The 27,070-nt window shown below is 44.4% G+C and overlaps 1 protein-coding gene across 1 annotated transcript in view; it reads right to left on the bottom strand.

Moving 5' to 3' along the window:
• C2_1H11orf58 (chromosome 2_1 C11orf58 homolog) overlaps nucleotides 1-26,329 on the bottom strand; it is a 75,580-nt gene extending 49,251 nt beyond the window's left edge. Inside the window, exons 1-2 of the mRNA XM_086956038.1 lie at nucleotides 26,130-26,329; nucleotides 12,369-12,452 (exon numbers count right to left, since the gene is read on the bottom strand). Coding sequence (XP_086812164.1) covers nucleotides 12,369-12,452; nucleotides 26,130-26,303 — 258 coding nt within the window. The 5' untranslated portion in view covers nucleotides 26,304-26,329. The remainder of the gene's footprint in view (nucleotides 1-12,368; nucleotides 12,453-26,129) is intronic.
• Nucleotides 26,330-27,070: the final 741 nt, after the last annotated feature.

The following is a 27,070-nucleotide window of genomic DNA, read 5'->3' as shown; positions in this document are numbered from 1 at the left end:
AACCTGTGTGTGCAGGGAAGCAGGGGCCTTCAGAGTCCGCAGGGGGCACATAAATGTATCAAGCTAATAGCGCAGGAGAGGGCCTGTGCATTTCAAAGGCAGGCAACAGAGGAATTGAACACCTCAGCTGCCTGTTGCTCACTCTCCCTTTACTGGCTCAGTGGCAGCACAGAGCCAGTAAAGAGAGGGTGAATATCATTTTTTTTAAAATACATTTTTATGGCTACTTCTGTCAAAATCACGGGATTCCTACAAAAGTGACCATTTCACAATTTTTGGGGCAAATCGCAAAATCCGGTGGGGGTCTGTATAACTCATGCCCTAAGGTAGCTATAACTCACACCCCCCGCTATGCACATTGTTTCATCAATAATTTCGCTACAAATGTTGCAGCGATGTAATAGAAGATGTCATAAGTAATGTAATATGTAGGGTAATTAGCAGTGCATTGCGAGTGTGTGAGTTATAGTTGCAGTCACTTGCGATAACTAGAACTGTTGAATTTCTATGGGTTCTGAGTACCTCTACCATCACCAGAAGAGCAAAATGGCGGCCGCAACTTTCCTCTCAGGTTGCGGCAAGCCAATCACAGCATTGCTGTTGGCACGTGTGTTTGTGAATCCGCGTCCATGGATATACAAATAGTTTTTCGGTTAACACCTCTAAAACTTCTGAACGCATTTACACCAAGTCACAAAAAGGCCTCTTTCTGGACCAAGAGTTAGCTTTCTGCCAAATCCGGTGGAATTCCATTCAGCGGTTCGGGATGCAGTCATGTTCAAAATATCTTTGGGAATTAACATGGGAAAAACGCATTTTGGGGGACCCCCCACCCCCTCGATACCCACACACACAAATATACATCTACTTACACATACACACACATATTTAAACATACATACAAACAAATATAAACATACATAAATACATATATATCACCCACTGTAGTTGGGACCATGTTTCCATAGGAAAAGCCTTTTTTTTGACTTGCCTAGATCTTTAATTATAAGTTGGAAGGGGTCACACACCCCCATCTGCGCCTCACAAAAGCCCTGGGGACCACTCCCCGGGGCTTCAATTGTAAGCTTGAGGGGGGTCACGCGTGCAATGCCGGCGGAGGGGGGAGGGGTTGGGGGGCGAGGGGAGCCGCAGGGACCACAGGGGCTCTCCCCACTGTCTCCAACATTGCACACTGGGTGGGCTCCAGGGGGATGGGTCACTAGGGCTGAAATCTGCCTGGGAGAAGCCACACGGACCCGTTCCCCCAATTTTTGTCTGGGTGCTGGAGATGGGGTCCCTGTGGGCAAAATCTGGGAGAGGGGCTGCAGGGTCAACCTCCCCTTCGAATAACTGGCAGCGCCCCAGGTATCGAATTCAGCCTGAGGGGGCCTTTATTCTGGCTCCTCCTACTCATTTCGGAACTATCTTGCCTCTTTCTTCTGGTTTCAGACCTCTATTTTGCCACGTTCTACTCGTTTCTGACATCTATTTATTGCTGAAAGCCCAGAATTACAGGATTCTAATCAGACGCCCAGCCTCTTCGTCCCGCCATGCTGAGTTTGGTCTTGCCCCTCCTAACACAAACAAGCATTTGCAATGCAATAGGTCTTGAAATACTAAAAGTCTGAACTATTGGCATTGCAAATAATAATGCAACGCTAGTTGCTCAAACTTTCATTACATTGCACATGCTTGTTTGTACTGCACCTCTGGTACCTTCACTTGTTCTACCGATACTGAGACATGAAGGATAAAGCTTATCTGACTCACTGGGGACTATGAAGAGGGAAAAGAATGTTGTAACGAGACCCATGAAACAAGCACTCTTAGAGAGCATGAGCACATGTGCCCAAGAAGCGTGTTTCACAAATGATTTCACAAACACAAGAAATGAGACATGGCGACTCTGATCCTAAGTTGTACATACAGAATATTGCAAAACCTGCGTTATACAGTTTTTATTTTATTCATCAAGAACAGACCCAAGGTTCTCGCCCCTAACTGATCGGGGCATGTATCCATGACGGAATGATGGCACGCGCGGTTGTGCCGTGAAATTGAAGGTCCCGAAGGAAGAGAATATTTGCAAGTTGAGGTTCAGAATGACCTGCAAAAGTTCATACTTCCGAGAGTAGCTCCTACCTGCAATGTCCACACATCCACTTCAAGGGGACACACTGACATAAGCTGATCTTGTGGCAGATACCTTGCATTACCGCCTGCTTTCTTCGTGCAGGATGGCATTTGAGACCGGGTGACACCACTGCTCCGGGCTTCTGCTGCTCAGGAGTGGGGGTGGAGAGTGAGGGGGTCATGGGAGTCTGGGGAGCAGCAACGCTAGAAGGCGTAGAGTGTGTAGCAGCTACTAGGAAAGTGAAAGTGAGGTTTGCACGCTGTTCAAAATGAAGGAATCAATATCCGTGTGGTTAGTTAATGCAAATGAACTGCATAACATGAGAAGGAAAGGGTAGGGCTAAAGCAACAGACTCAGTCACCATCAAGCCCAAAATAGCTGCAGCACCTTAATACAAATGAACTCTCACAGACACCGTGGAGACAAAAATCACTGCAGACAAGTCAAAAAAAAAAAAAAAAAAAAAAAAAAAAAAATCAGAAACACACCTAACAAAAAGAACAGCATACTGTGAGTGGTGCGTGCGCGCGGTTAGGAAGAAGCCCACCTTTAGCCAATTGTTAGGCTACGATAACGAAATGACACAGGCAACAACCAACCTAATGCATGGGGGTGGGGGGGGGGGTCAGACCCACACAAAGTAGTTTAGTGCTTACAAGAAGCCTCGCTCAAGCTCAACCTAAAAAGCGCTATGGCTTGGCCTGTGGTGGCCATATCATAGTGCTTTTTTCAGTGACTTTCAGCCATGCTGAACAGCAGATGTGCTGCTAGACAACATGGCTGAAAGACATTCACATTGCAAAGGCCAATAGCTCGGGCATTGCAGAGATCTATTGGCTTTGCCAATGCTTGTTCGGTGTTGACTGGGTTTTGCTGATCAAATGTGGAAGTGATAGTGAGAAACAGTTCAGGCGTTTTGAAGTGAAGCAAGGAATGGGCAGAACTGTGGACTTGGGAACTGGTGAACCAGGTTTGAATCTCTGTGGTCGGATGAAAAAATTTGTGATTCTGGGCAAATCGCTTTAGCTTACCCCTGCCTACTACATTGAATGTGCCACTGTGTAAAGTAACTAGTGAGCACTAAAAATGCTCCAATACCGACGTCTGCTGCTTAGCACTTTGGAAAGATTGAGGACAGAACAAGCGCTCCAATACCACTGGGGCGTGCAAAAAAAAAAAAAAAAAAAAAAAAAAAAAAACAACATTGATGAGGGAGGTAGTAGCAGGGCGGATCAGTTAGGAGGGGATGAGAACAAGCACTGGCGTTGCCAATAGGTTTCGCATTTGGAAAGTTGGAGCTATTGGTTTTGTAAATGACATTTTATATTTATATATCGTTATTGGCATTGTCAATAACAATATATAAATATAAAAGGTCATTTACAAAACCAATAGCTCCAACTTTCCAAATGCGAAACCTATTGGCAACGCCAGTGCTTGTTTACAGAGGTGGTTGTCTTGCGTTCACGCCTTTGTTTGTGCGATCAATGACATGAGGGGGCTCGGGATGGACGGTGGTGGTGGTGGCTGGAAGTTGGCTTGACAGGACAGTGGGGAGATGTTGGTTGGGGGGTGGGCAGGTGGCGGCTTATGTGCGTATTGGCCGACGTGAGAGTGCTGAGTGTGTGTTGCGCGCCCTATTTTCCTTGACAATAAAGAGAAGAAAGTAACGGCACAGAGGGATGGTGGCCAGGGGGGCCCAGGAGTAGAGGATAAGTTCTTCCGCATAGTTGGTTGCGTTGTGGTCACGCTAATGTTTGGAAACTGAAGGATATGAAGAGGCCAGGGGTGGAGGGTGATGCTAGAAAGGTGGATGGAAGTTCACAGTTTAGGTTGTGCATGCTGTACATGGAAGGAGAGAAGATTGCATGTGATGTGTAGATAGCTGCACATCTGGCTGAGGGTGTTTTAGACTGCGAGGGGGTGAAGTATAGGGAAAGAATGTGAGATGGGGGTGTTTGGCACGTAGCAGCGTAAGAAAGTCACGGTGTGGTGGCGGTGAAGCTTTATACGAACAGTGCTGTTTAAAGGCATTGGTTTGGATATGCGAGAGTGGTAGGTATACGACTTGGTGTCTGTTTGTATGTGTTGGTTGCGGGTGTGCTGCTTTAAAGATGTAATGGTTGTAGTTTAATACGTCATACTTGTAAAGTAAACACCAGTGGCATATGAATTGCAATGTAAGCTTGGCCACATTCAAAGGCAAGCATAATGGCCAAGAAGTTTGTACAAATAACTTTTTAGTGTTAGCTTTGTAAAATGACAGTAAAAAAAGCGAACAAAAGTCGCATAACGCCAGCTTAGATAAAAACACGGTATTTCTTCACAACAGCTACAGAAGCACAATACGCATGTCTGAAAACGAGGAGCACGAGACATGAAGGCTGCAGTTGTTGCAAAATCGTAAAACAGCATGAGGTGTAGCGCAATTGTAAGATATGCTGTTTTTGTGAATAGGAAATGCGAACGCGTATTTAGGAGCGCAATTGCGAACGAAGTTACTACAGTCGGAATTGCACCGTGAATAGGTAACTGCTAAATACATTAGCATGACGCTTAATGTTAGTTTGATAACGTGAATAGGCGACTGTTAAATACATTTGCATGACACTTAACGTTAGTTTTATTCACTCAGTTTTATGTGTAAGCGGAAGTTTAGTAGACTATATTTTAAAGCAGTGTTACCATTGCAGTTTTGGTAATGCCTGTAAGAATAGTTATTGGCTGTTTAGTTGCAGGCCTGACTATGCATGCGACGTATGTACACAGGTTAAGGCATTTGGGAAATATATGAAAAGTAGAAGTTTAATACGTTGTATTTTAAACCAATGCTAGCATTGTGGCTTAGCTAATGCCTATAAGATACTACTTGGTATTGGCTGTTTAATCGCAGGCGGGACTATGTGTTTCGACCTATGAGTACAAGCGAAAGCAGTCTAGAAGTAAGTAGAAAGCTGAAGAAAGTTGTTGCGTGCAGACGTGGAAGAATTACATCAAATGCAATGTATTTGCCGTTCAGGTAGTTTCAGTTTCTATTTTCATTTTGTTGTTGCTGCATAGGTCTAGAAACTTAACGGCATTCAGTAGTTTTTAAATCGACAAGTAAATTGTATTGACGATTTTCATAAAGACGCCTTTAAACATTTATTGTCGATATTTAATATTTAAATTGCAATGTAATTGCTGATACATGCGTTGGTTTTAAAGTACCATAGTTACATTATGCAGATTTAGACGATGGAGAATTTCATTTGTTACTGCTTGTAAACAATATGCGAGAGAGTCAGGCATACGACTTGATCCTTGTTTGTACGTGTTGCAAGAGTAAACATTTGGTAGTTGTAAATCCTGAGAATGAGTGTCAATATGCGCAAATGCCGAATTACGTGGATTTTTGTGTCGATAATGTGAAATTTGTTTTTCTATTTCAAAATCTAATCTTAAGGTACCAAAAAGTTTACAGCAAAAAGCTTACCTGCAGTAGTATAGTAGTATAACATAGCAAGCTATTTTGTTATAGGAAGCTATGGGAAAAGAAATAAACAAGTATGGGCAAATGTGCGAGTAATAAAAACGGGTGCTTATTGTAAAGCTTAGGCAATACATTTTTCGCTACTTTATTGGTAGGAAACTGCCTGCAAAGCATAGCTTTAGGGGCAAAACTTAGTATGCACGAACATATAATGTAAAGCTTCTGTGCAGAACCGTATGTTGTTACAAAGCAGTTAAATGAAGCCGGGTGGGGGCGGGAGAGCCTGGTGGGGGGGGGGGGGGGGGGGGGCGGGAATGCGAGCGACGGGAGGAGAAGTGTGGCAGGCGGAATAGGGAGATGCGGAGGGAAGCCGGATGGGTGCGGGAGAGCCTGGTGGGGGGCGGGAATGCGAGCGAGGGGAGGAGAAGTGTGGCAGGCGGATTAGGGAGATGTGCATGCTTGTGTGGTCACGTGACCCACTTTTGTGGTCACGTGACTCACATGCACTGTGAGAAAACCGCAGTGGTTTCACGAGTCGATTGAGCACTTGAATTTTTGCCTATTACATTCGCAAGGGAATGATAATAGGCGAAACCTAAAAAGGGCAAGCAGCAACTGTGAAAAAATAAACTTGTCAAGATGGACGACGGAGAGATGATACAATACCATCGGATGATTAAAAAAAATAAACATGCGTTTACACAACTTTAAGAAATACATTTGTTAATATACATGCCCAGGCATTTTAGTGGTACGAGTGTATGTGTACAAGGGAGATGGCCTGAAAACACACAAGTATTCCTATTCCTATGGAGTGCTTTAAAACAATGAAAAAAATTGCTCCTCAAACCGGGAGCAGTGTAAGGAATCATGCACTTGGTCCTTGATGATAAGGATATGAAGCTTATTAAGCGCTCCAATGCCAAGGCGTCTTAGCGCTGATGTATGTACGCAGGGCAGAGACTGAGCTAGATCTACTCAGGAGTAAACAGCCGGGATTTTAAGGCTTTCCTGAAAGATAGGTTAGGCTGCAGTCTCAGCGCCACTGGCAGTTTATTCCACAGTTTTGCTGCACAACTGGACAAAGATCTGCCACCCCATAAGGACCGTCGAAACTTTGGGGTACGGATCAAGCAGAGACTGGCTGACCTTAGGTTTCGTGAGGGGGTATAGAGCCTGAACATTTCCTGGCAGTCATATGAACCTCCACCATATTGTGCCTTGTGCACCAGGCAGAGTGCCTTAACTTCAATTCTCTGCTGGACAGGGAGCCAGTGAAATGCCCTTCTTCCCTGTGACGTAGGATGACCCTTGGGAAGCTTCAGGAATAATCGTACTGCAGAATTCTGCAATGATGGAGTTTGCCGATCTGGTGTTCATCAATGCCCAGAAACAACGCATTACAATAGTCCAATTTGGACAAAAAAGAGCAACCATTACCGCCTTCTGTAATTTGAGGGGAATAAAAGGGAACATTTTATCCATGTACTATGGTAGGGTCAAACGCAAGAAGAGGGCAGGACGCTTGCATGCAATGACAAATGGCATCAAAGAAAATGAGCGATGCGGAAGTTTACCAATGGTAGCAAATGGGCGGCCCATAAGCCCACAGTTACAACACGTCTCTTCGAGACAGCACATGCATTGTCTATTCGAGATCTAAAAAGGATAGCTACTCCTTTGCCAAATGTTCTGACTGTCTCTGTGCACGGTTTTCTAAACTCATGGACTGCTTCTTGAGGGATCTGGTTTAGGGTGCGGCGACAGCCATGATTTCTTAATTAATAAGGTAAAGCTAACGTGCATCCGGATATCACAAATTTCTAAACTATCTATCGGTGGGGAGTGCATATACAAGAGACATGATTGAAGAAAGGTATTACGTTAAGGCAGTGTGCTGGAGGCTTAACTACTTGTTTTGAGGGAAGAATAGCATAGGAACAGGTGGTGACCGCTACTTGTCACAAGTTATTTAACCTTCCAGTCAGCTCTGAATGCACAGTGGATTAATACATCCACTGCAGGGATTTGTATTTCACATCATGGTCACAGATTCGACCACTCTGCCTTTCTTACTTCTGGGTGCAATAAAACGAGTAACACTGAGGTGGATAATGACAAATTCAGTTCAGTACAAAGCTACCTTCAGGGTGAACATGCCCTTTACAACGACAAGTTGAATTAAGTAATATGGAGCTGCTCTATAAATGTTATTGTAGCTTCATCTGTAATAGGCCCTAGTTTAAAAAATGAATAGTTAATGGATACTGTAAATAAATGACAGAAGATCAGGGTGCAGCCTGACAGGGCCTTCATGAAGTATGCAGGCAGCCTTGCATTAGGCTCACCTGCGTGGCAGTCTCGCTTTTAAATTGTAAATTTGTCATGCACATGGTTCCCTGCAGTTCAGAAAGCTGTAGCACTGATCGAAACATGTCAAAATGGAGGGAGGATACTCCAAGGAAGACTGTAGGCAGTAAAAAGCTGAAAGTGCACCTGGCAAAATAAATAAGCCGATACAATTATGAAAGATAAACAAATTAATTAGGATAGAGAAAGAACAATAAGCCACACCTACAAGGTGATAGTGTCTACTTCAAACAAAAAATCATGACATCAAAGTGTCCCTGAACATATTTTTTAGATCAAATCAGAAGTCTTTATCTATACTACTATTATAAAGGAAGAACTTTGAGGCTTTGAGGCGGGTAAACTCAGGAACCACAGCGCCAATCCACACACCAGATACATCTTTGTAATCCTCAGGGTGTGCAGATGGACATAGGCTATATAAATTAAAAATAAATACATAATTTAAAAAACATAAGTTAAAAAAAAGATGTCCCTTCAAAGTAGCGCCAGCAGCGACGTGCATGCTGACATCAGAAGCGGCGTACACGAGCGCGAGGAGCGGCGGAGATCAGCGCGGGGAGGAGCAGTGACAGCGGACATGAGCGGGGGACAGGCGGTGAGGATCTGCGGGCAGGCAGTGAGGAGCGGCGGCAGGGAGGAGCGGTGAGCGGCAGATGAGGTAGGGCGCCAAGTAAGCAGTGAGCAAAGTAAACGTGAGGGAGGAGTGGTGAGCGGCGCTAAAATGACAATCGTGAGAGGTGTGTTACAAAAGTGACAACCGTCAGCCAGAGGTAGTAGACGGGGCATTACAGGAGTAAAAAGTGACGTGTGCAGGTTACAAAAGCGTACAAAGTAACTGCAATATAGAGAAAAGCCAACGTCAGCGCCACAAGTCAGCAAAATACCAAAGCAAACATGAGGGAGGAGCGGCGGCGGGGACGAGCGGTGACATCACAGGAGTAAAAAGCGTACAAAGTAACTGCAATATGGAGAAAAGCAAACGTGAGCACCACAAGTGAGCAAAAAACCAAAGCAAACGTGAGGGAGGAGCGGGGCGGGGAGGAGTGGTGACCAACGCTAAAATGACAATCGTGAGAGGTGCATTATAAAGCTAAAATGACAATCGTGAGAGGTGCGTTACAAAAGTCACAATCGTCAGCCAGAGGTAGCAGACAGGGCATTACAGGAGGAAAAAGTGACGTGTGCAGGTTACAAAAGCGTACAAAGTAACTGCAATATATGGAGGAAGGCTCCGGGGGACCCACAGACAACGTCAGGGCGGGCAGGGGCCCTGAAGCATAATTGCTCCCGGACAACGTCGGGACGGGCTGCTAGTTTAGATATAAAACAACTATCTTTAAAAGAGAATGTCCCGTTCATGTTGTTTACAAATACTAAAAACAGTACAAACAGTCAAATGCACAGCGAAAATAAAAATTATCTCCTTCTCGGTTTCCTAGTTACAAGAATTATTAAAACTGCTCCCCTAAGCTGTGATTACATACATAAAACAAACCATGGTCACAAGAAGCTATTTAAACTATTCTTGTCGCTAATTATCTAATGGTTTGAGATATTTAAAAAGCGTTGATTAATTTAAAAAAAAAAAAAAGTTAGGGGAAAGCTGTAACTGGTCACTTTTGTTTAAAATTGTGGTATGCCTGCTGGATCAAGTTTATCAGTCTTATGTTTAGGTCTGTGTTATCTGGGCTCAATGCCGCAGTGATGGTTTGCCTGCAGGTCCGAACACCCAGCCGATTCCATTCCCCCCTCAGCTTAAACCTACGTTGGAGGTCGTAGGCGGGGCAAATGCAAACCACATGCAGTAGCGTTTCTGCTGCTTCGCCGCACCCTCTACATGTTGTTTCCTCCTCCGTACAACACCAGGGTGGTAAATTTTGCAAAAATCGCCAGTCGCCCATTCTAATAGTTATGAAACTGCGTTTTAAATACAGTGAATAAGGACTGGAGAGGTAGGAGGCAGGGATTAGCCGATTATAGGAATTAATAACTGCACATGAATGACTTGGTTTTGAAAACAGTGCTTTGTCACTAATAAGTGATCGCGTTCTTACACATTATAAGTAGGATAGAGAAAGAATAATAAGCCACACCTACAAGTTGATAGTGTCTACTTCAAACAAAAATTCAAGACATCAAAGTGTCCCTGAGCATATTTTTGAGATGATCTGCGACCTCTAGAAACATTATACAGTCTTGATCTTTGTATGAATTTGATGGGACATTCACTGCTGAGTAGATTGACAACAGTCTTAAATTTTGTCATTTTGTAATTTATCTTTCTCACTGTAGAGTAAGGGACATCACATTGTTTGATATTGGCTTTATAAAACTTCCCCAGAATAATAAGAAGCAAACTTTCTTTCTCCCAGACCATCGGAGATATAATTGAAGCAACCTTTGGGTGTTAAAACAAACATTAATGCTCAAGACCCAAACTGACAGTTTAATGTTATCTTTAGGTGGTACCAATTACTGATGATCATGTGAACTTCTTTAGCAAGTGCTTCAAATTACATTCTTAAAGGATGTGAAAGCAGTAAGGTGCAGTTAACTTTGTCCAAACATTGCTTTTGAATATTAACTGACATTTTTGTTTAATAATTGAGGGGCATGGAAAATGTGTTGGTGCTATTTCAGGTTAGATGAATGTATTGAGGACTTGTTGAGGACTAAAAGATGGCTATGTGTCTAAAACCATGAAATCTAAGTTGGTGTGCTTTCTTTTTCACATCACTGTATATGGTACAAACATGTTCTATTCATCACAATATGACATTGTTTCGTGCATCTTTTGTTGATCTTGTACTTGCGTGTACACACCTCATGAATACGCCATGCCTGAAAAATAAAAAGCTGCATCCACAGAAGTGTAATCTACAACCTATTTTGAGGAGGAAAAAGAAAAAGGAATTTCACTAACACAACAGGGCAACTTCTTAAATAGCCATAGCAAATCTGGATGTTTATGAAAGAGTAAATGTAATAGACAGCCTACATCATAAAATTTAGGGTACGCCTAAAAATGCCTAACAGCATTAAAATAGTTGAAAGAAATCCCCTTTAATGAACAACTCAGCAACAATAAGATTCATACTTTTAAAGAGTTATAATTGAGAGACACCTTTAGCCCATTTATACCTCAAATACAGAGACAAACTGAAAGCAAAAAATAAATAAAGTGTCAACCTCATTCATGTCCTGAAAACCCGCATATTTCCACTGGGCTGATATCTCGTAGGTATTTCAATAGCTAAGGCAGTGAAAGGCCCAAAATGGGGTAGGGAGGGGGAGACACTATGGCATTTTCCAGAGGTATTTTTGCATAATGTGCTTTTAGATGGGTACAACCGAAAACCACAGCAACGTCTGAAAATTTAAATAGGTTAAAGTGAAAAAGTAAGATGGGTAAAAAATGAACATCGCTTTTTTTTTTACAAAATAACAAATGTTTTAAGTCTGACACGGTTTGTTATTGCAACCAAAACAAATAATGCTCACCTACTCCCAAAACAGTAATTAATACAGAACGTGGTTGAAGTAATTGTTTCAATATGCCCACTTGCCACCACTCATTATCTTACTTAAAATATTGGATGACACTTACAAAATGTTTACACTGGATATATTTGTGATAAAACACAACTTGATATCAGTTTTGACAGTCATGTAGAAAATATCCACATAAGCAGAGCTACTTTGTTTTATTAGTAGGTTAATTGTAGGAACGTGCCTCATTAGGGGACAGATACCAGAATATTTCAAGCTACCTATAGATCAGAAAAAAGTAGGCCCCTGAACGAACGAAGCCACTGTATTTTCTATCACCCTTAACCTTTGAGAACGCTTCTTGATTGCACACAATATATGTCATTGCTCAGAACAGCTTTTCATTGTACAGAGACCCCGTAACAACTAACAAGGCGCCAACAGTTAATCCATATAATAAGGTCTAGATATTCATTTAATTAATGTCCTTATATAGCACACTAACTAAATCAAATAATGCAAGAAGTTCATAGGTATGTCAGAGCCGGGGTGTAACTCAGAAGGCAACCGAATCCATACTGTTAGGTCGGGAAGAAAGCACAAAGTCATTCTTCCCGTACCAGCCAGGATGGGAGATGGGCTGCCAGTGTGGATTTATTCAGACTGTTTCTTGTGCTAGTCAGTCAATGGTTTAGCTCTGTTCTCACTAGGGTTTGAGAGCCTTCCAGATATAGCTCTGCAATGTTACACACACACTGTGCCCCAAGCGATTTTAGCAAATTATATAGAGTGGTTAAAAATGACATTTTGACACCCCTATTCAGCAAAGCCAGCAAAATACTTCAAATCCACTTTGAAGCAACATTTGTGCTCCATTTGATTTTTTTAAAGAATTCTTACCTTTGCAGCTCCCATAAGCCTCAAGAATTTTTGCTTTCGCTCTTCATTGCCTAAATCTGCATGTGTCCATGTATTATCTTCGTCCTGCAAAATAAGAGCATTATCAAAGCTTCATTAACCACTCAAATTTCTGTTACACGTTGCACTATGTTTTAAGATGCTTCTTTGGACACAAAAAAAGGAAGGCTTCATTACCGACACATTTTGAACATATGAAATGGTTTAAGTGCACATAATCATTCTCTATATAATTATTCATCAACATCGCGCTATATGTACTGCAATATAATAGAAGGCAGTAATGGCGAGGAAAATCATGAATGGTTTCCATTTATTCGCTTCTTTTGATGCATCAGATTAGACTATCGCCTCCAAAGCTTCAGCTATGCTCGATTGTACGTGCATATCTTTAGAAAACTCGAGCAACGGACACTGGACCATAAAGCAGATGTGCAGCACCAATAACGTAAATTACCAAATTATTTTGAATAGGAAACAGTTTGTGTGCAAGTTCACAAATGTGCCCCCTGTCCAGAGGCACTTCCCCTTCACAGGGTATGTGGAAACGAAAAATCTAAATTGGAACAGCACCACTACTCATCAACAAAGTCCATAACTCGTTATTCATTAATATTGAAAAATCCAGTTTCGGAGAAGAAAGTCGCTGCTAACGCAAATTATATGACCTTCTCTTTGTTAATTTTCAATTTGTACAAAACCATCAGCCAATGTGTTTCATCCTTTTTACATAGGACTTCTTCAGGGCTGGAAATTAAAAAGATATATACAAAACATTTACAAAACACTATACAACACCAATGACATTTATATATACACACACAACATATATATTACATAAAAAAAGACATTAAACCACAAGACAACGGAATGATGTTATCTGCATCCATTAGAAAATCCATAAAAGAACCATTTCCAAACTGACAGACAAAAATCTCCACAAGAGTAATTACCTAAAGTGGCAAGTGGTAATAACCTACATGTGTCAGAGGTAATACACAATAGGAGCGTTTAAGTGGTCTCACAGTACTGCCAACGTATATCTTATCAAATTCACAGCCCTATACATATACCACGCACTTCGTCTTGCAATTTATGAAATGTCTAATCTCATACTCCTTCCTAGTATTGTATTGGATTTTTTTAATCATATTTCTCCCAAGGACACATACATTGCAACGCTGACAAGTGAAAAATCCATTTGGAGCTGCGGGGAGCCAGGTTTTGCTGGCGCAGAGCAGATTTCAGAGAGTTTGACCCCTACGGAAAGTGACCTTCAGTACAGGCGTTACATGTGCCCTCAAACTGGGTGTGTTATACAACAAACCCCAATGTTCCTTCAGAATTTTAAAAACGTCAGAACTTCCACACAACGACGTGTAGCGTCTAGTACGGCAAAAATGGGTGGAGGGGGGAGGGTTTTTTGTGTGTGACTATTTGCCCTGGACTTTGCCATTTTATCTCTGTTCTTATATCCTCATGATACCATACCATCCGTTTTTCAACTTTTGAATTCTGATACTTTATCTTCCTTCTCCTCTCCTATTGTGTATTACCTCTGACACATGTATGTTATTACCACTTGCCACTTTAGGTAATTACTCTTGTGGTGATTTTTTGTCCATCAGTTTGGGTATGGTTCTTTTATGGATTTTTCTAATGGATGCAGATAGTATTGTGGTTTAAGGTCTTTTTTATGTAATATATAAAATATATATATATATATATATAAAAAGTTGCCCTGAAGCAGGAAGACACTGCGCAGTGGGATGATGCAAATAATTTATTGTAGAAAGCCAGCTCGTTAGTCCCAAGTCAAAGCCCCGCTGCTGTGGGCAATGACTAGCGCATGCATTTATGTACCTGTGAAAGCTGTCTTTCTGCCATTTCCTCTGATGAAGGAGCCGAAGTGCTCAGAAATGCGTTAGGATTTATGCTTTGACTTGGGACTAACGAGCTGGCTTTCTACAATAAATGATTTGCATCACCCCACTGCGCAGTGTCTTCCTGATTCAGGGCAACTTTTGATTGATATTGAGCGGCAGCCTAGCCGCGAGTAAGACGCCACCACAGCAGCGGGGCCCTCGGTGTGGAAATCTTTTGCGCCGCAAATGAGGGCGCAGTGGGCAGAAACTTATTCAGCCAGCTCTGCGGTTCGGAGGCACACTGGGGGGAGATCTCAATTAACATTTGGCATCAAGAACAGCGCCCACTGGGGAGAAATAGTGGCTTTGTAAACTATAAGTACCAGCATGCCGTGATGGAGGCCCAGCTGTGGGCAATGACAAGCGCATGCATTTACGTACCTGTGAAAGCCGTGTGAGCTGTCTGTCTGCCATTTCCTCAGACGAAGGAGCCAAAGTGCTCAGAAACACGTTAGGATTTATGCTTTGACTTGGGACTAATGAGCTGGCTTTCTACAATAAAAGATTTGCGTCATCCCACTGCGCAGTGTCTTCCTGCTTCAGGGCAACTTTTGATTAATATTGGTGTTGTAGATTATGTATAGTGTTTTGTAAATGTTTTACATGCATGTCTTTGTTCATTTAACCCAGTCTCCAATCAAATGTCCCTATTCTGATTTGCTGAGTCCCAACTACAGGTTTTGAAAACCAGTTCGGAACATGCGTTCAGTTCGACTGTGGGACAAGGTTGTAACCGAGCAAATGCACAGCACAAATGGAACATCCCATCTCTATGCACAGTTAAAACCAACAGTTATACATGGCTTTACTGGGAGGATTTAGGTGATCGGAAAGATTTTACGGCCTTTTTTTTTTTAATTATAAAACACTGGGCTTTTTCTCTTGCAGAAGGACATTTTTAGGTCTCGCCTAGGCAGCGCGCATGCGCTCCACTAGGAGATGACCTTTAGAAATCGGGCATCTCGTTTTTAAGCACACTCGTGCTTGTGGTGGCATCCACCTTGCGGGAACAAGCAGCGGCGCGCCCACCATCTATTAACATGGCCACGCGCCGCTGCTCCCACTCCCACAAGGTGCAAGCTAGCACAAGCACTTTAAAACAGCAGCGGCGCGCCATAATTTTTAGAATTTTAATTAGCACTGCCGCACACCGCTGCTCCCGCTTGCAGTTAATGTTTTTAGGTATTGTATGTGATGTGGGATACGCAAGACTCATTGAGACTTACACTGCAGGGGCTATTTTTTCTTTTTGTTTAAGCACTCTGTGAGAGTGCATGTTGTCTCCTGATGTCTCCATACTGTACTTTTCTTTCTCTCGCCGCACTGCTGTCTCACCTGTGTGCGTCTCTCCCGTCTCCCCTTTGTGATGCGCTTGCCCTTGTGTTCTCCAGTCTCCCACTTTGCTTTTCCGCCTATGTGCTTTTACCCTCTCCCAGCTCCAAATACTCCCTCTCACACATTGATCCCCAATGCGCACCCAGTGTTGCTTCAATATGCCCTCCTGCGCTATCCATGTTGACCCTCCCACTCTCTCACTCTCCCGCCCCAACCCGACTTGTTCTTGGCGTCTCTTGCCAGCTCGAGCCTGCCCTAAGCACGGGCTCGTGTTACACACCCCTCCCTCGCACGGCAGCCAGACCACTTCCTAATTACAAGGCCGGTATGTGATTAGCAGGCACCGTAGCAGGCTACCCTGGACACGGCGAAGGACCTGCACACGCAAGAGGCGCATACCCCGTCATTAGGCAGCTTCTCGCTTTTCACTCGGCACAAAGGCGAGCCGCCATGCTCCCTTGTAGGGCCACGGCCTTGCCTTCAAACTACTCCCTGTCCAGGATGGCACTGTGAACGCGTCCTTGTAGCGCCTGACACGACAGCTACTGCCAGGCGGCGCTTTAGAACTGCAAGTGTCATGTTCTGCGGCTGGCTGAGCCGCCATGCTCCCTTGTAGGGCCACGGCCTTGCCTTCAAACTACTCCCTGTCCAGGATGGCACTGTGAACGCGTCCTTGTAGCGCCTGACACGACAGCTACTGCCAGGCGGCGCTTTAGAACTGCAAGTGTCATGTTCTGCGGCTGGCTGTAAGCATGAAACCCGTGTCAGGCGGCGACGGCTTCCTCGCTACACATGTGCTGCAGCTGTATACAGTCCCCCTCCATAGCCAGGCTACCTCGCTTCAGATGGGTGCCTGCAGCTGCACACAGCGCATTTCAGATGGTGGCTCTTTCGTTGCATACGGGCATCTTCTGTAGGTACATAGTGAGTCTCAAGTCACATGCCTGTCAACGTTGTAAGACCAAAAATAAGATCTGTCAGGTTTTAAAACTACTAATTAGCATAAGGATGACAGCAGAGAAAATTACACTTGTTGGTCAGAGGGTGATGTCACATAAAAATCCCGTGTTTTTATTCAACTCAATTAGTCTGCCCAAACCTTCCGTAAAAACAGAAACAGTAGTGTTGACAAGCATGGTAATGCATCAAGTGTACATGCAGACACTAACGTGTTAGGCCTCATTTTATATGTGCTGGCGATGCAGAGACAGGGCGTCCACGCTGCACAAAGTGGCCGTCCTTCTCTACCGCATTTTTATTAACCCCAAGTTGCTATATCTTTATTACATTTTCGACAAAAGGCATCAAGCCCAAGCCTCCAGAAATGGACTGAGTTAACTTATTATTTACAAAATTAAAAGCCATTGTTATTTGTAATATCAATACATATAAGTCACGTAAATACAACACACATTGCATTACAAATGCTATAGGTGTCACATTTGCGAAAGTTACAACTATTGACATTGTAACTGACAAAGCTATTAATTTTGCTATTTTCAAAACCAACACATAAATTAAAAAAGTGTCATTTACAATACCAATCGCTCAAACTTTCCTAATGCGAAAAGTTAAAAGTATGGGAATTGTAAATCACAAAACAAAAAAATAAAATGTCATTTAGAAAACCAATAGCTCAAACTTTCCTACTGCGAGACCTATTGGCAACGCCAGTGCTTGTTTTTCTTTTTAATTGCTGATCCTAGTTCGACCAACATTTCATTTTATAGGCACGTGCATGGTTGGTGCGCACGCCACAGTATGATGCAGTTTTTATTTTTAATGTAGGCATGTTGCACTGCATCAGAGATGTTATACAGCATAACTAACAAGCATTGGCATAGCCAATAGGTCTCGCCTTTGGGACCTTATAAGTACTGCATAACTAAATATTTATAAGGTTCCAAAGGCGAGACCTATTGACTATGTCAATGCTTGTTAAGATTACTCGCAGAGCTGAGGGCGGGCGGGTTGCAGGACAAGTTCTCTATAGGTTGAAAACCTTGCTGGCTTTGAAAGGAACTGTTACTCTGAAAGTCACACATAGGCATCTTCGTATACCCACTAGAAGGAATGCCATTTGGTTTTAATGTTTACCAGAATCTTGCTGCAGTTTAAAATGGTCATAGAGAGGTCTTTAGGAGTGATAGATATAAAGGTTTGTATAGTTCAATGTAGATCCAACTTGTGCTGCACACCAGTGGACATGTAGCGGGTAAAGCAGAACATTTGGCACTGGAAGTGCAGATTAACACATCTTTAGATTTGCAATGTTAGCCACATCTATCCAGAGTCCGACGCTTCAGAAATTGACTTATTTTGATTGTAACAAACAGCTGAGTGCAATATTTCTTTCTAGAAGCAGACCATGAGCCATCTCTGAACCGTCCTGTTTTTGACTACACTAGGTACACCTATCAAAAACATCAACATTTTAAAAGTCTTGAATAAACAGCATTACTGTCAGTGTACAGTGTAGGCTACACATACTAAATTTACTATTCTGTAGGAGTGAAATCAAAAGGCAACCAGGTGGAGCTATGGGGAAAAGGCAAGACACATCTAAGATCATTTGGAATTCAGGACTTGGCTGTTCTCAAATTCCACAAGCATACAGAAGCAACTGCATTCACCAAGAAGGAATGGCTGATGACTTGATCATAGTTATCCAAAGCTAAAATTCCACAAGCATACAGAAGCAACTGCATTCACCAAGAAGGAATGGCTGATACAGACATTGACTTGATCATAGTTATCCAAAGCTAAAACCAATACGACACCACATGAACAGCCTCTGCAATATGCACAACACCAAAACACTTCCCAGATATGCCACACTGCATTCATACATTTCCTCTGAAACCACATATTTAACATCTTAGAAGCCTAAATGTTGGGACTGTATGTTTTACAGTCATGTTCCCCTGCCAACTGCACATATTTTTCGATTTTGGCTCTAGCCTCACATTAACCTCGGGGGACACATAAGTGTAGAGCTGTCCCTTAACATGAATGAGATTCAAGGCCTGAATTGGAACCTGGAGAAGCGTACTAATCATGCCCTCATTTTACTAACAGTGAAGTTTGTCCTGGGCTAAACATGTACAACAGTGGTGGAACTATACGAGTTTCGTGAATACATAGTTGTGACCAGAACTTTTTTCCTGTGTCACTGGAGTGAAGGTCTACTGACCAAGTAGTATATGGTTCTGCTTATATTCACTAACCCAGATTCATAGCAGAAACGTCCCAAGTGTAAGCTGCGCATGTTCAAATAGGTGGCCTGTGGTGCACATGTAATGTGTATATGAGTGAATCTGGGTAATGGAGGGTTGTGCGTTCCATTTTGGAAGCCTCTGTCCTGTTCCTATGCACAAGATAAAGGCGAGGTTGTTTTCCCTTACAGTGGAAGCACATTGTTGACATTTCTGAAGATGGACGTAGGAGACCTAGGCACTGAAGTGATGACAGAGGAGACATGGCTCATTTGCAAACATAATTAGGTCCTTTGCAGAGGGGGGACTACAAAGTAGTCTTCCTGTCGAACTGGCATTTGGCAAATGGCAAGAGTGAAGGGTGGGACTACAGCTTCTGTTCTTAAGGTAAAAGGGACCCCTTTGGGTGAGGCCAGATTTCACTGTGGCTGATAATAGCCAGGTGCACAAAGCACACAGTTCTGTGTCTGTTGTGGACCATTAAACTACACAAAGCCTGTGCCTGGAGAGCAGCATGTGGAGAAGTGTGGCTCACTGGTTAGAGCAGGTAGACCCTGAAGCAGAGGTCCGACCCGGGACCAGGGTTCAATTCCCGACGCGGCAGGGTCTTGAGCTCAAATGTCCATGGACTCGATAATTCTCGCTTCGGTGCCTGACCTAATCATGGGTTCACACTCTGCAACTCTGGGCATTAAGCTTGCTTAATCTCCACAACGCCCCCCCCCCGCGGCGGGATGCCTGGCTTTCACCTTGGGGATGCCCTATCTCACAGGGAAAAGCCAGGACGGGTTCCCAAAGCAAGCGCGGAGATACCCCTTTGGGGATCGATTCTGGTGCTATATAAGAAACATAATAATAATAATAATAATAATAATAATAATAATAATAATAATAAAGGACAACCTCACCAAGCTGGTCCTGAAGACAAACAATGTGAATCCACATCCACCAGTCTGCTTTGGCTGTATAAAAGTCGGACCACAGTTGCTCCGGGTTCCAAGCTCTTTTTGACCAAAGAAGAGAGTGTTCCCCAGAGTACTCAGGGGAGTGCAGTGATACCAAGAAGGTGTCTCTGCCTGACAGACAGCTTCCTAGACGTGAGGAGACATCACCTGCTGCAAGAAGCTGCTCCTCTGGCCTGACGTGCCTAGAAGCCAACTTGCCCGCTTAGGGAGGGAAGGAGCTGATGGAGCAAGGATTCGCATATGAAGCGACTTGCTCGTACTCATGAACCTCTAATAACAATAACGAAGTAACCAACCTGTTTGTTTTACTAATTTCGCACATCTTACACGGGGAATCAGAGTGAAGCTTGCTTATGTGTTTTCTAATCCTAATACGCTTGCGTCTAAAAATGGCTGCTGCTACGCGGGAATTTCTACTGCGCATGTGTGTCATACCCACGTGACATGACATACTCGCAGTTTTGGAGGGAAGCCTGTCGCATCTGCGCACTAGTGCTAAAATGGCTGTTCTGTGTTCTCACATGCGAGAGGCTTGCATTGCTGCTTTTGCTAAGCTGTTCGTTCTGCTTAATCCTAATGCTATAGTTTATATTAAAGTAATGGGTATAGTGTAGAGATTCATGGTATACAGTGTAATCATTTATTTCTGTGTTCACAATTGTTTCTTTTACTTTTCATGTATCGTGTTCTGTGGTCCTGGGAGGTGCTTACTACTCCATTTTGAAAATCCTTTCCGCGCATGTCACTCGACAGAGGGAAGATGAACTCTATGGAATTGAAACCCAGCCAGATGGCAGCAACAGCCAAGATGCACCTGGGAAGACAAACTCTCACCTGCTAGAAGAAGCTGAACTGTACTCAAATCACTACATTGCATTTAATGTTAAACTCACCATTGTTAACCGAAAGGCATATGTCATGGGAACCTGAAATTTATTGGGCGTAGACGAAATTTAAATAAGAAGACTGAGAAAGTCCAAAATTTAGATGATGTGATGACCTGTCCTCCTCCTTTGTCCTATCAAAATTGGGGATCCTTACACTTGCAACATTGGGGCGTGGTACACTGACCTGAAAAACAGTATAACTACCGTAGGTTTAGCTAGAGAAATTGTCCGACTTGTCTGATTAGCTGACCTGTCACTGACCCAACGCCTGCAATAGGTGACCAAGATCAGAGAGCTGCGGAGCACTCTGTCGGGAGGTTCGAGAATCCAATCTGGGTTTTTGGGAAGTGAAGGTGCTGGCGAAGCACTTTGTTGGTGAAAGTTGTAACCCAATCGGGGTTTTGGCAGATTCCTTGCAGAGAGGGAGTAGCGCAGGTGTTGCAACCGAAACTGCGGGTGCTGGTCCTAATCTTTGGTGATCCGGTCCCGATTCAAATTCTGGGGTTATCCTGTCTCGATTGCCATGAGCTGCACCTGCTTGCCTACTAGCACTGAAGTCTTTGGGGTTTCTCCTGTCCTTTCCAACTGACCCGTGGCCAGGGTTGGTTTTCACACTGTTCTAGGTAAATATAAATCTGTGTGGGTGATTGTCTTTCTAAGTCGCGTCCTTTTCTTTACCCTCCCTGAAATTTGCAAAGCTTTGAATGCATATGTTCCTTTTCTTTCCCGTCCCTTGGTAAATGAGATTTTCATGTTTTACGGACTATTAGCGTGTTCCAAATTTTCAACCCACCTATAGTCAATGCTAAATCGTTTCTATATAGTATATGTTCCTTTTCTCACCCTCCCTTTCAGGAGATAAGCTGAATCTATAGTATGTTCCAATTTTTACCTTCCCTATAGTTTATTGGGCTAAATCTGATTCTCGAATTGCATAATTGTGTTCTCTTTTCAAACTGCCAATAAATTACGAAAGTTCTTGGGTTTGGTATGTTCCCTTTCTTTACCATCCTTTAATCAAGTTACGAAAATCTGTTTTCTAAAATTAGCATGTTCCTTGTTTCCACCTCCCCTTTTTTCCCCAAAAAATGTCTAAATGGTTGGCATAATCTCTCTTATACATAGCTATACGCTGTTTCTGATCTTAGTTATTGATAGTTTGATTGCATTTAACCTGTGGCTTAGGACTTATGATGATGATTAGATAACGAGTTTGAACCTACCCAGAGTCTGTGGTTATTATATAAATACAAATGTGATGGTATTTTTAGTGCCTTTTCCTTATCTAACTCCCTGATTCATCGTGTTTAGGTATCTAGTGACAAGGATTGGTAAATTACTGGTATAGGAATTAGATTAAACACAAGCTGGTGAGAGAGCGTGGGTTACCTGTCTGAGGTATATAAAATTGATGACCTTTTTGAATTATGGGCCCAGGCGAGTATTGGTAAGACCCTAGTCGGGTGACTTGTGCACTCTAGCAGAGCGAACCGCCACCAAAACCGGTGGCCAAGGCAGACCGCCACCAAAACCGGTGGCCAAGGCAGACCGCCACCAAAACCGGTGGCCAAGGCAGACCTCCATCAAAAACAGTGGCCAAGGCAGACCGCCACCAAAACCGGTTGCCAAGGCAGACCGCCACCAAAAACTGTGGCCAAGGCAGACCGTGCGGGCCGCCACCACAGCCAAGAACTGAGCCAGAATTGAGCTGTGTCACAACAACCACACCTTTACCTACACTCAATGTGACCCATACCACTGCAACCAAAGATCCCACTGCAGCTGTCTTTCTACTGCTGTAACCCCTGAACCTTGGTTGCCACCTACTGCACCTCAAGACCTAGAGTGGGTCCACTGACTGTTGGAGGTGTTTGATAATCCAGAGGCAGCACCCATCTAGGATGCTGCCTGACACCGCTGTTCTGATCCAACCCTCCTCTGGGTAGTGGGCTTTAAATCCAGCCAGTGCGTCTTCATCCAGAAGCAAAAGCAAACAGGCACACATCCCGACAGCTGCCAGTAAAGGGCTCTGATGTCTGTGCTGTGGTGAGATTGTGCTCAAAGGGGACTTTCTAATTGGCACTAGGTATTGAATTTAAGGGTAACCTGACCATAACCTTCGATAGTTGCTTAGGAAAAACTCTAAAACCCGAGGAAGACAGCTGTTTAGAATTACGAACAAAAAAAAGGGGTGGGAGGGGGGACACCTGGGAGAAGGAGCAAAGTGGGGGCAGAATTCTTGGCACACTAGACCAAGCACTACTGTTTCATTCATACCTATTATCTGTTTTGTGGATTATTGCATTTATTTTACTAAAGTAAAGCACTGGGCTGGATACTCAGTTAATGCACTACTAGTTGAATGCTGAGTACCCTAATACCTGGCATAACTACCACTGAGAATCCAGCGATGATGGGGTAGTACTTGGCCCAGTGTTACATGAAGATAACAGAACGTACCCCAGGGCCCAGTAGACCCTAATGCCCTGAAGAAAGTCTGACATTATTCGTCCAACAGCTCGCTAATGTAAATCTAAACACTAAAAACACAACTCTAGGTCTCATAGTAGATTAAAGGAATAGTCAAGGCCTCACACATCTAGACATGTTCAGGGTGTAGCATCCACACATGCACTTTGGCAACTTCACGGGGATATGAAGTGATACATATATGTGTAACCCAATGCAACTTCTGAGGATTCGATTTAGAATATTTAGAGAATGCTGTCTTGGCTTCTGAGATCAATAAACGCCTTACATTGTTAAAAACAAAACAATCACAAAAAAGACAAATATAACAGTTATAAAAGAGAAGAATGCAGACGTGTGGGATAGCGCGGAGGAATGATAATTGAGAGGAGGTTATACACCATCACCTCATCAGATCCGCCAAAAGGACCTCCTTCAAGGACTGCCTAGACAACAACCTGCACAACAGCAAAGAGCTCTTCAACATCGTGAAGGAACTCTCCAACCCCAGCTCCAACACCTACAACATCCCACCATTTCAAGACCTGTGCAACTCCCTCGTGCCACCCTCTTCCATCAAGATCGCAGACATCCACGACAGCTTCAACAACCTGACCGCCCTGACAGTCACAGAGACCTCCTAGCCCACGACCACATCGCACAATAATCCCCTGCTCACCTGGACCAACATAAATGACGACAACACCATCAAAATCATGAACACCATCCACTCCAGCTCTCCGTCAGACTCATGCCCACACCACATCTTAAACAAAGCCAGCGCCACCATCGCACCCCATCTCCACAAGGCCATCAACATCTCCTTCGAGACCGCGACCTTCCTGGAGAGCTGGAAGCACGCAGAGATCAACACCTTACTAAAAAAAGACAAGGCTGACCCGAAGGACCTCAAGAACTTCCGTCCTATCTCCCTGCTTCAAGCGATTGTTATCGAGAAGACCGCCAACGAACAACTGACCCGCTACCTCAAGGAGAACAGCATCCTAGACCCGTCCCAGTCTGGGTTCCGCAGCAACCACAGTACTGAAACTGCCCTCATCGCCCCCACCGATGACAGCAGGGCCATGCTGGACAGCGGGGAAACCGCTGCCCTCATCCTCCTGGACTTCTGGCCGTCTTCGAAACTGGCTGCCACCGCACCCAATGAACCCGCCTCTACAACCCAAGGATCCGAGACAAGGCTCTGGAATGGACCACCTCTTTCCTCTCTGGTAGAACCCAGAGCGTCCGCCTCTTCCCTTTCCGATCCGAAGCCACCGAGGTCAACTGCGGCGTACCCCAAGTATCATCCCTCAGCCCGATATTGTTCAACATCTACATGGCACCGCTCGCTCATGTCGCCCGACTGCACAACCTCAACATCATCTCCTACGCCGAAGACACCCAGCTGATCCTCTCCCTCCCCAAGGACCCCCTCACCGCCAAAGCCAACCTCCACGAAGGAATGAAAGCCGTTGCCGAGTGGATGAAGAACAGCTGTCTGAGACAGAGGTCCTCATCCTCAGCTCCACTTCCTCGGCCGACTCCTGGTGGCCGACCGCTCTAGGAGCAGCACCGACACCCACCGACCATGCACACAACCTGGGGTTTATCCTCGACTCAACTATCTCCATGACCGAGCAAGTAAACACCGTCTTATCTTCCTGCGCATGCTCCGCAAGATCTACAGATGGAGCCCCACCTAAACGAGAACGGTCACCTAGGCCCTCGTCAGTAGCAGGCTGGACTATGGAAACGCCCTCTACGCAGGAGCCTCAGTCAAACTCCTGAAACGACTACAACGCCTCTGCGCGCTTGATCCTCAATATCCCTCGCCACTGCCACATCACCTGAGAGACCTGCACTGGCTTCCCGTCAACAAGAGGATCAGCTTCAAACTCCTCACCCACGCACACAAGGCACTCCACAACACCGGACCAACATACCTCAACAGACGACTCACCTTCTACACCCCGAACCGCCAGCTCCGCGGACCTCACCACCGTCCCCTGCATCCGAAGAGTGACCACAGGCGGCAGATCATTCTTCCACCTTGCAGCAAAAACCTGGAACACCCTCCCCATCCTCCTACGGCCGACCCAGGACCTACTAACCTCCAGGCGTCTACTCAACACCAGGCTATTCGAGCAGTAGCAGCTGCTCCCTCTCCCCCCACCCCCCGCCCCCCTGCCTTGAGACCCTCATGGGTGAGTAGTGTGATTTACAAATGTCCCAATTGATACATAGACACGAGTTTTGCTGGGGGGTAGGGGGGTTATCCCTAATTGAAAGATGTTTAGCTGCTTTATAAACTGTATGAGAAAGGGGTGTACGAACTGACTTCAAAATGTTGGGGCATGTAGAGAAAATCTTTGTCCACGTATGTGTTCTTTTCATTTCTGGCTCTTGAATCTTGCTGTGGTTCGGTACCACCACATGCAGAACCAGACTATCAGGATTGACTTAGATCAATCCACAACAGCATAGCAACTAGGCAGAAAAATATGACCCCCCGCTAGCATCTAAACATCCATCCAGGATCTGAAAATGCTCCGAAGGACGGTCTCGATGCATTTCTTGGATTCTGAGGGGGCGGAGTCCTTTGCGGGGTACCCTCTTTATCTCGCGTGGCCCTCCCTCGGTCACACACATCGGTTCCCTTACTTAGACTGGCCACAGGGGAAGGGACCTCGTGCTATGTGGAGAAGCTATGCGAGGGTGAGGCGTCGTATTGTACACCGCATGGGAGACACTGCCCCATGTGTACAATGCGACGGTTTCGCAGCAGTTAGACGCTGAGCTGGGGATAACGTGTTTCCTGCTCATGCATAGTGCACCAGCAGTATCTGGTTCGTCGCTATACAGTGCTAGGCGTGCAGGGTCTCTCCCTCTGACCACGCACTCTAGTGCCGGAAGTCCCACGTTTCTCTGCCGCTGCCCCTCTTACCTCGTCGCTGTGTCCATCAGGAGTGGCGCTCCTCTTCGAGCCACGCCGGGAACCGTCGGCCGAGCTCATGCTGTCTTTGGCAGGGTACCACGCCGAACGACTTAAAGCAGTCGGCGGCCTAAGCAAGAGCCTTCCTGCAGCGGAAGTGCTGCCCTGGGAGCTGGAGTCCCGCATGCCCTTCCGGCAGACAGAAATGACTGCACACCAACTACAAGCCCCAGAAGCAATTGGAACAGAGGCTCCGCCCCCGGCAGACAGAGACTAGAGCGCAGGGCGGCAAATTCTGGGATTGGAGTTATCATTAGCCTGATACATACAGCGCATGCGTTTAAGTAGCTTCTCACCGTGCTTATTTTTCCATCATTATGAGGATTTAGAAGCACTTTTCTTCTACTGTAGATGAAGCGCGCCCTCTACCGCTATTTTATATTAAATGTATTCAGACTTAAGACAAATACTAACATCGCTTTGAACAAGCGTTTCTTACCATTTTGGCCTTCTGTTGAGCCCTCATTAAAACACTACTGGAAGCTGGGGACCCCCACCTAAGCAACTGCTATTGTTTGAACCTTAAAACATTACAAAATACAGAAGCAAGAATACATCAAACAAATACACTCATTATGAAATATGTATTTAATTAATCAACAAAAACATACGTGATGCAGAGGGAAATTGTTTGTATTTCTAAAATGCGCTGGACTAACAAATCATTATGGATCTATTTTATTAATGTGCTAAAATTATTTAATCTTCTAAACAGTCATAGACCTCTAAAGTAGGCGTTGCAGACTCTGAGTGGTCGTGGCCAACAGGCTAGGAATCACTGCTGTAAATAATCCTTAATGACTAATCTAAACAATCCCTTGAGAATGCATACAATTAATTATCTCTTTTGGGGCATCGGCACCACCACGTTAAATTCAGCTTTGCATGGCATT

Source organism: Lissotriton vulgaris, chromosome 2_1 (assembly GCF_964263255.1).
Source record: "Lissotriton vulgaris chromosome 2_1, aLisVul1.2, whole genome shotgun sequence".
Taxonomy (NCBI): domain Eukaryota; kingdom Metazoa; phylum Chordata; class Amphibia; order Caudata; family Salamandridae; genus Lissotriton; species Lissotriton vulgaris.
Note: the sequence above shows the minus strand (reverse complement) of the source record. Positions and strands in the feature narration are given on the sequence as shown.